Source organism: Zea mays, chromosome 3, assembly GCF_902167145.1.
Source record: "Zea mays cultivar B73 chromosome 3, Zm-B73-REFERENCE-NAM-5.0, whole genome shotgun sequence".
Lineage (NCBI taxonomy): Eukaryota > Viridiplantae > Streptophyta > Magnoliopsida > Poales > Poaceae > Zea > Zea mays.
In genome coordinates this window covers 20,255,386-20,264,906 of record NC_050098.1, presented here as the reverse complement: position 1 = coordinate 20,264,906, position 9,521 = coordinate 20,255,386, and the positions used below count along the sequence as shown (strand labels likewise).

General features: G+C 46.5%; 1 protein-coding gene across 1 annotated transcript; it reads left to right on the top strand.

Annotated features, from left to right (window-relative positions):
* Positions 1–465: 465 nt before the first annotated feature.
* On the top strand, positions 466–1,852 carry LOC103649804 (uncharacterized). The gene is made up of 2 exons (XM_008675517.3): positions 466–1,286; positions 1,389–1,852. The coding sequence occupies exons 1-2, from the start codon at positions 596–598 to the stop codon at positions 1,400–1,402; spliced, it is 705 nt and encodes a 234-aa protein (XP_008673739.1). The 5' UTR covers positions 466–595; the 3' UTR covers positions 1,403–1,852.
* Positions 1,853–9,521: the final 7,669 nt, after the last annotated feature.

The window sequence follows — 9,521 nt, the reverse complement described above, 5'->3', positions numbered from 1 at the left end:
ATGAGTGCCTTATTGTGCCGAGAGTTGACACTCGGCAAACTATTTTTTGCCAAGTGTTAGAATCTCGATGACGAGGATGGTTGCTGAGTGTTGTATAGTGCCATGAGAGACACTCAGTAAATCATATTTTTTTTGAGTGATTGAGACTTTACTCTCAGTAAAGCTTTGAACACTCGGTAAAGATCGTGTCTCCGGTAGCACGGTTGAGAGAGCCGGAACTAAAGGTCCACCAAAGATTAAAAGAATAATACATTAAGATACATCACTAGTAGGTTTACAGTCTACCTACACACCACATGCATCTTTGCATTTCCTTTTCGCATTTGCATTTCCATCAGATACTGACGCATCCGCTGTCACCATAGTCATCGCCGTGCTCCTTACGCTCGTCCATAGGGAACACGAAGCCGATGACGATGACCCGAATGCCCCCATTCAAAAAGTTTTCGTGTCTACGCACACGACGCGCGGACTCACCTTCATCATTTTACCCAGCCACCACCTGTGTGCCTGACTGCCTGTACGTGAGGCCAGTGAGAGCGGTTCACCCACTCCTGTCCGTTCACTACCACTACTCCCGTAGTCGAAGCTTTCCATGGCTCTGGTCCCATTCTCGTTGCTGCTCTTCCTAGTCTCGCTGTCGGTGTGGGTGGCCTTACCCTTACCGTTGCCGGTGGCAGCAGCACATGGCGGGCCAGGAGAGCACTGCTCGCCGTTTCTATGCGGTAACGTGAGCATCTCCTTTCCATTTGGGATTATCCAGAAGGACGCCGAGCAGACCAACTGCGGCGCCGGGATTGGCTTCCAGGTTCGTTGCCATAACACCATCCCGCACCTGGGATACTATCAGAACGAGATCACCTTGCGGATCCTCAGCATCTTTTACCACAACCGCTCCTTGCTCATCGCCGATCGACCAAGGTGGCCTACATATTTCAATACGACTACCAGCACCGAAGGGTGCCGCATCCCGACGGCCAACACCTCGTCCCGGCTTGTCCCTCCGCTCTCGGTCAGCTCCGACAACCAGAACCTCATCTTCTACAGCTGCACCAAGCCACCGTCGCCAGGCGAGGGACTCGTGGCCACGGTATGCCACAACAACACGTTTGTTCGTGCCGCCGATGGGCGGCGTTCCGACGAGTCAGGCGGCTACGTTTTGCAAGGTTGCACCGCTACCAGGGTGCCTGTGCTTGGAGTGTCTGGCAAGGTGAACGCTAGCAACTACGACCAACTCGTCTGGGATGGCTTCCTCGCGACATGGCAGTTGCCGCCGACGCCGTCAGGTTAACTTCACCCACTCTTGGAACTCAAAGTCTCACTCAGTCACACTGGCCACGCCGCCCACGCACAATCTGGTATAGTTGTTGACATTTCAATTATTGTAGGGCTGGTTTGGTGACGAAGGAATTGAGGACGTTCTCCAATTCTATCACCCAACCCGGCTGATTCTATGATTTACAATTCTACAATTGGTCTAAATACTGTGCGGTTCGTGTCTTCTTCCTTTCCGGCGGCCGGCGGGTGCAGAAAGTGGCATACGGCTGTGGTCACAAAGTGGCATACAATTAGCGCTTTGATTTTATTTCTGGTCAAAGTAGAATGCACCTTTCCTACGGACAAGAGTCCCACAAGTCACAAAGTAGGTTTACTCATTACAATTACAAGTTTACAACTAGGCGGTTGATTATATCAAACACAGTTTCCAGGTTGTATTGCTCAAAGCAGTTCTTAGACTGAATCTAGGAAAGACTCTAGCAAACATTTTTTTTACCGAGAAATTAAAGTATTTTATGCTAGTTCTATGGAGTGATTTTCGGAAATAATAGAAGCTGGAAGCTGACAAAGGTAACCTTGTGTGTGTTACGGTATTATAAACTTTATGTTTATGCGACAGAAGCATTTTTTTTGTCAAATAATTTAGAGCCGTAAAAGCTCTACTAAAAATCTCTATTATATTTAAGCGAGAGTTTTGTCGTATGCCTTGTCGATCGTACGTCTTCCCGTCTAGCTGCGCGTCCTGCGTCCCTATCTTTCTCTATCTCTATCTATTTAACTGGAAGTTTCGTCGTGCGAGCTCGCGGGTAAGGAGCAAAGCTCTCAAATCTTCTAACCAGTGCAACCCATGTTTAGTCATGTTAATTCGAATAAAAACCATAATCAATTACTATCCTATTTAAGCAATATATACTTATATATGATATATAGAAACTGTAACAATGTACGGAAATTGTACTAGTATCTTTAATCTTTCACCATTACTATTTATGTCATTTTCATGCACGGATGCATGGGTCATGTCCTAAACATCTAAACCACTCCTGTCATCGGTTGACTGCCGGGATACAAGGACAATACCACTGTAAAGATTCGGTAGACATCTTGTTGCACTGCTTTAATGCTTACCAGGACACTAGAGGCCTAGCCTAGTCATCGAAAGATGACTAAAGCAATCACCTCGAGCTCAACGAGGGAGATAAGGGTTTTATGAAGATTCGAGCTGTCGAGACGATACCTAAGCATAGGTCGCCCGACGTGACTTGCTCGAAAAAATTCGACCTGACCCAACCAATGCAATAGACGGGGATAAGCCATAGTTTTTGACCCGCAATAATTCATAGGTTGGGCACATGCCATGATTTTTGCCCAAATCTCGACCCAACCCAAAACCAAAAAAAGATCCAACCCAAAAAAAACCTGGCCCGACACATCCAAGGAGGAAGGACGGGTCAACACTAGGCATGGATCGGGTACAGGCCATGCCAAACGACCCAAACCCGACCTTGGCCAGAACCGAATCCGACCTTACTCGACCTTTGAACACGTCTAGCCAAGACATAATAACTACATCCTCCTTAGGTGGACTTGATTGCAAGAAAGTGGCTAAGTGCCAAACTGTCAATTACATGAGGCTTGCTAGAGTTGGAGAGTAAAAATATGTGGAGTTATGTAAAGAGACAGAACCCCAGGGTAGTCCGTGTGTGTCCCCCCATAAGGTATGCCTTCATCTCCCTTTTAGACATGTTCCAATGACGCCCCCTCAAAGCCACCAACCCTCTTAAGCGGGTATGGACGGGGGAGGACGCGTCCAAGTGAGAGCATCTAGAGAGGGTAAATAGGCGATCCTGCAAAATAGGCTTAAAATACACAAACTTGGTCTAAAGATAGAGTTAGTGCGAATTAAAACCAAGTTTGAGAGAGGGAGAAGAGAGACAAGTTCCCTTCGCTTGATTGCTCTTTCAAGATATAAAAGATTTTAAGAGCAATATTACAAGTGAAGTTTAGAACTAGGAAGTGTAGCGGATGGAGAAATCTGCAAACCAGTATAATATAATGGGGTAAAAGTTACGATGGCACTAAGATGGGTTTGGGTGATGTCAACAGTAAATCTAGATCTTCGTGGGAATGACCACACATGATGTACATAATTTCAAGCTTCCCCCAAATGATTCAATTACATAGAGAGAATCACCAACCTCTCAGCACTTTGTATTACTATTCTCCACCTTGGGCATGCTCATGCACGACGACGGCGAGGACAGGCTTGTGCGATCGTAACACCTCATGTTCCATCGTCTACACATCCTTGCGCAATCGAAGGGAAGACCATGTGCCAGCCAGAGTAATCCTATCAGCAGAATATTATTATTGGATTAGTAATGACTGTAGATCAATGCAATGCGCGCAGATGCAGATACAGAAGTGTTTTATTATTTGTTGACACTTTTTTCGGGCGCCAAACACTAACAAGAACCGGCGGTGGTGCTCTCTGCAGAGGCACGGACGGTCCGCGACCAGGGGCCGGACGGTCCGCGACCTGGTACAGGGGCTGGCGTTCCCTGCCTGACGGTCGGACGGTCCGCGCCCTAGGGCCGGACGGTCCGCGCGTGCACAGGGGGCGGCGAAGGTCGCCGGTGGCGCCTAGATCTCGCTCCTGGGAGGGACCCCGTCGGGGAGGAGAGATCCTAGGGGTTGTCTAGGCTCGGTATGCCGACCTAGACTCCTCTAATCGACGTAGAGTCGAAGAGAAGCGGAGAATTTGGGGATTGGAATACTAGACTAGGGCTAAACTAGAACTAGACTAGAACTACTCCTAATGCATAAGGTAAAAACGAGAAATAGACTTGATTTGATCGATTGGTGGGGGTTCAATCGGCCGTAGCCCTTCATCTATATAAAGGGGAGGTCTGGATCCGCTTCAAACTGATTTCTGAGTTAATCCCGTGGTTTTAGGTAACAAATCCCGCGAGAAACTAGGAACCCTAACTGACTCTGCGCACGCGCGAACCGTCCGCGCCACCACCGCGGACAGTCCGGACCGCGGATCGTCCGGCGTCAGGGCCGGACTGTCCGCACGGCTCTTTTTGGTCTCCAACATATGCCCCCTCTGCCTTTTGGTGAAGGTTGACGAACCAAAAGCATATGAACTAAACCTGATGTAAGTCACCGGCTTTTTAATATGGAGATCATTCAATAAAGCACCAATATAAAGGCCATTTCGGATTGTATCTTTTTCGGCCATGACCATTTGATCAATAGATCAAAAGGAATAGAATGGAGGTGCCCCCCAGTCTGGATAGACGAAGGGACTATACATGTACCATGGATTCATCATCGTACCACTCCATGTTTGAACAGGATAATATACCGACGATGAGTAAACAGGTGGAAAGTACCCTGGTCTTATAGGATGAATAGGTGATGCTTGTTGTGTCGCCTTTCGGGTCGTTTTGCTTAACCGTTTCGTTTTAGCAGGTGACCGGGGTTTCTTCGTTGACCGATCACGTAGAACGGTCTTCTTGCTAGTATTCTTGGAGAGCAACTGATCAAAAGTAGGGTCAGCTTTGATCAGCCGACCATATGTGCTTTCCCATTGCGTCTCTTTCCCTTTTAAAGCTTTGTGTGGAGGCTGACGCCTTTGGCCATAGGCGGATTGTCCGGCAGAGTTAGCCGAACTGTCTGTCTGATCACCGGACCGTCCGCATGTAGGTACCAGATTGTCCGTGATGCTCAGGACAGGCTGTCATGCTTGACTCATTAATTATGCCTGCCCCCCGGTGCCTCCGGACTTTTTAGCCTTATCGTCCGGAGCCTTTCGAGCAATCTCCTTTTGTGATATATTTGACATGCGAGGATTGCCAATGATGATGTCTTTGCTTTTGCCTTTATCGACCATTTCGGGCCGAACTAAAATCTTTTTGCATGCAACATCTATTGTATTAATAGGAAATGGCTGTTTGTCCACTTGCATTTCCTGAAAAGCTAACCGGCCCTCATTTATGGCTAATTGTACCTGTCGACGAAAAACATTACAGTCATTGGTGGCATGAGAAAAATAATTATGCCACTTACAATAAGCACGTCTCTTTAATTCATCTATAGGAGGGATGGTATGAGTTAATTTAATGTTGTCATTTTTAAGTAGCTCATCAAATATCTTATCGCATTTGGCAACATTAAAGGTAAATTTAATCTCTTCTTGCCGATTCTTTTGAACCGGTTGTAAGGAAGAACATGCTGAAGATTTGACCTTTGTTGGCCAAATAAACTCAGCGGTATATACATCTGCGGATTCATCATCTGAGCTATCACGCTCTATTAGATGTATAGTACGGGCGGCCGATTTTGATGTCTCTTTAAATCGGCCTTCACATGCTAAAGCCCGCTGATGCAGCTGGGCTATCGAAAAGAACTGGGTCCCATCTAATTTGTCTCTTAAGTAGGATAGCTGAAAGTCGCCTAGAGGGGGGGTGAATAGGGCGAATCTGAAATTTATAAACTTAAGCACAACTACAAGCCGGGTTAGCGTTAGAAATATGAATGAGTCCGAAAGAGAGGGCAAAAACAAATCGCAAGCGAATAAAGAGTGAGGTGGTCACAAAGACCGGGTCTATTTCAACCCTTTCCCTCTCTCAAACGGTCACATAGACCGAGTGAGCTTCTCTTCTCAATCAAACGGGACATAAAGTCCCCGCAAGGACCACCACACAATTGGTGTCTCTTGCCTCGGTTACAATTGAGTTGATCACAAGAAGAATGAGAAAGAAAAGAAGCAATCCAAGCGCAAGAGCTCAAATGAACACAACAAATCTCTCTCTCTAATCACTAAAGCTTTATGTGGAGTTGGGAGAGGATTTGATCTCTTTGGTGTGTCTTGTATTGAATGCTATAGCTCTTGTAAGGTGTAGAAGTGTAGAAACTTGGATGACTTGAATGTGGGGGTGGTTGGGGTATTTATAGCCCCAACCACCAAACTTGACCGTTGGTGGAGGCTGCTGTCGCATGGCGCACCGGACAGTCCGGTGCGCCACCGGACACTGTCCGGTGCGCCAGCCACGTCAGCCGGTCGTTGGGTTCTGACCGTTGGAGCTCTGACTTGTGGGCCCACCTGGCTGTCCGGTGGTGCACCGGACAAGTCCTGTAGACTGTCCGGTGTGCCACCCGCGCGTGCTCTGTCCTCTGCACGCGCAGGCGCGCATTTAATGCGTTGCAGTCGACCGTTGCGCGCGGAGTAGTCGTTGCTCCGCTGGCACACCGGACAGTCCGGTGTTGTACCGGATAGTCCGGTGAATTATAGCGGAGCGGATTCCCGAAGCTGGCGAGTTCAGAGTCGCTTCTCCCTGGGGCACTGGACACTGTCCGGTGGTACACCGGACAGTCCGGTGAATTATAGTGGAGCACCTCTGAGAATTCTCGAAGGTGGAGAGTTGAGCTTGGAGATCCCTGGTGCACCGGACACTGTCCGGTGGCACACCGGACAGTCCGGTGCGCCAGACCAGGGCTGCCTTCGACTTATCTTTTGCTCTCTTTGTTTGAACCCATTCTTGGTCTTTTTATTGGTTTATTGTGAACCTTTGGCACCTGTAAACTTATAGACTAGAGCAAACCAGTTAGTCCAATTATTTGTGTTGGGCAATTCAACCACCAAAATCAATTTAGGAAAAGGTGTAAGCCTATTTCCCTTTCAATCTCCCCCTTTTTGGTGATTGATGCCAACACAAACCAAAGCAAGTATAGAAGTGCATAATTGAACTAGTTTGCATAATTGTAAGTGCAAAGGTTACTTAGAATTGAACCAAAAAATATTTTCATAAGATATGCATGGATTGTTCTTTTCATATTAAAATTTTGGACCACACTTGCACTACATGTTTTGTTTTTGCAAATTCTTTTGTAAAATCTTTTCAAAGTCATTTTGCAAATAGTCAAAGGTAAATGAATAAGATTATGAGAAGCATTTTTAGGATTTGAAATTTTCTCCCCCTGTTTCAAATGCTTTTCCTTTGACTAAACAAAACTCCCCCTTAATGAAATCCTCCTCTTAGTGTTCAAGAGGGTTTTAGATATTAATTTTGAAGAGGGTATACCAATTATATCACAAATAAGGTACCAATTTGAAATTCTCTTTGAAAAACTTCTTTAAATGCAAATTGAAAGACTAAATTTTGAATTGGTGGTGGTGCGGTCATTTTGCTTTGGGCTAATACTTTCTCCCCCTTTGGCATGAATCGCCAAAAACGGAGTCATTAGAGCCCCTTGTAACTACTTTCTCCCCTTTGGTCAAAAATATAGAAGTGAAGATTATACCAAAGTGGAGAGCGTTGCGGAGCGACGGCGAAGGATGAATAAACGATGGAGTGGAGTGGAAGCCTTGTCTTCGCCGAAGACTCCATTTTCCTTTCAATCTATGACTTGGCTTGAAATACACTTGAAATTCACATTAGTCATAGCAAAGAAAGAGAAATGATCAAAGGTATATAAATGAGCTATGCGTGCAAAATATCAGTAGAAATTCCTAGAATCAAGAATATTTAGCTCATGCCTAAGTTTGGTAAAGGTTTCTTCACTTAAAGGCTTGGTAAAGATATCGGCTAATTGTTCTTTGGTGCTAACATATGTGAGAGCACCTAGAGGGGGGGGTGAATAGGTGATCCTGTAAAAACTTGAAACTTAATGCCACAAAACTTGATTAGGAGTTAGCACGATAAAGCCAAGTGGCTAGAGAGGAGTTCTTGCAGAACACAATAACCACAAAGAGATCAACACAGAGATGGCACAGTGGTTTATCCCGTGGTTCGGCCAAGTCCAACACTTGCCTACTCCACGTTGTGGCGTCCCAACGGACGAGGGTTGCACTCAACCCCTCTCAAGCGGTCCAAAGACCCACTTGAATACCACAGTGTTTTGCTTTCACTTTACTATATCCCACTTGCGAGGAATCTCCACAACTTGGAGCCTCTCGCCCTTACAATTTGATGTTCACAAAGAATCACGGAAGTAAGGTTGGGATGAGCAACACACACAAGACACAAAATCAGAGCAACAATACGCACACAAGTCACAACACGAGCTCTCAACACAACTCGAAGAGTACTCTACTCAAATGGAGCTCTAGTTGCTATCACAAAGAATCGAATGCGCGGAATTTGAGTCTTGGTGCTTAGGAATGCTTGGTGTCCTCCTCCATGCGCCTAGGGGTCCCTTTTATAGCCCCAAGGCAGCTAGGAGCCGTTGAGAGCATACCAGGAAGGCAATTCTTGCCTTCTGTCGACTGGCGCACCGGACAGTTCGGTGCACCACCGGACACTGTCCGGTGCGGATTTCTTTCCTGTTTTGGCGCAGCCGACCGTTGGCGATTTGGAGCCGTTGGCACACCAGACACTATCCGGTGCACACCGGACAGTCCAGTGCCCCCTTCAGACCGTTGGCCCGGCCACGCGTCACGCACAGATTCCTCGGCCGACCGTTGGCCCAGCCGACCGTTGGCTCACCGGACAGTCCGGTGAATTATAGTCGTACGTCGTTAATCGCTTCCCGAGAGCGACGACTTCGCCTGTGAATGACTCACCGGACAGTCCGGTGATTTATAGCCGTACGCCGCCGTCGAGACCCGAGAGCAGGCAGTTCACCAGACGCCAGCCTGGCGCACCGGACACTGTCCGGTGCACCACCGGACAGTCCGGTGCACCCAGACTGAGCAGAGTCTTGGCTGCTCGAGCCAAGTCTTTTTCAATTGGATTTTTCCTGATTCTAGCACTTAGACAAATATGTTAGTACACATAAACCAATGTACTAAGTCTAGAATCATACCTTTGTATTGATTTGCACTTTGTCCACCATTTGGCATAGTTTCACACTTAACCATTTGTGTTGGCACTCAATCACCAAAATACTTAGAAATGGCCCTAGGGCACATTTCCCTTTCAATCTTCCCCTTTTTGGTGATTTATGCCAACACAACATAAAGCAACTAAAAGAAGTGCAATATCAATGCAATTCGAACAAGAAATGATTTTGATTCAAATTTGGCATATTTGGATCATTCTTTGCCACCACTTGGTTTGTTTTTGCAAATCAAACTCAATTTCCTATCTCTAAATTAAACACACTTGTAGAGACATAAAGAGAGGTATTCCTAGAGAAATTGATCAAAGATTCAAAAACTCCCCCTTTTCCCATAATCAAACATTCTCCCCACAAAAGATCAACTTTTGACAAAAAGGAGACAATAAGAGAATTTT

What these genes read in the sequence shown, in the direction of transcription:
- LOC103649804 (XM_008675517.3), top strand. Translation starts at nt 596, where the DNA reads ATGGCTCTGGTCCCATTCTCGTTGCTGCTCTTCCTAGTCTCGCTGTCG.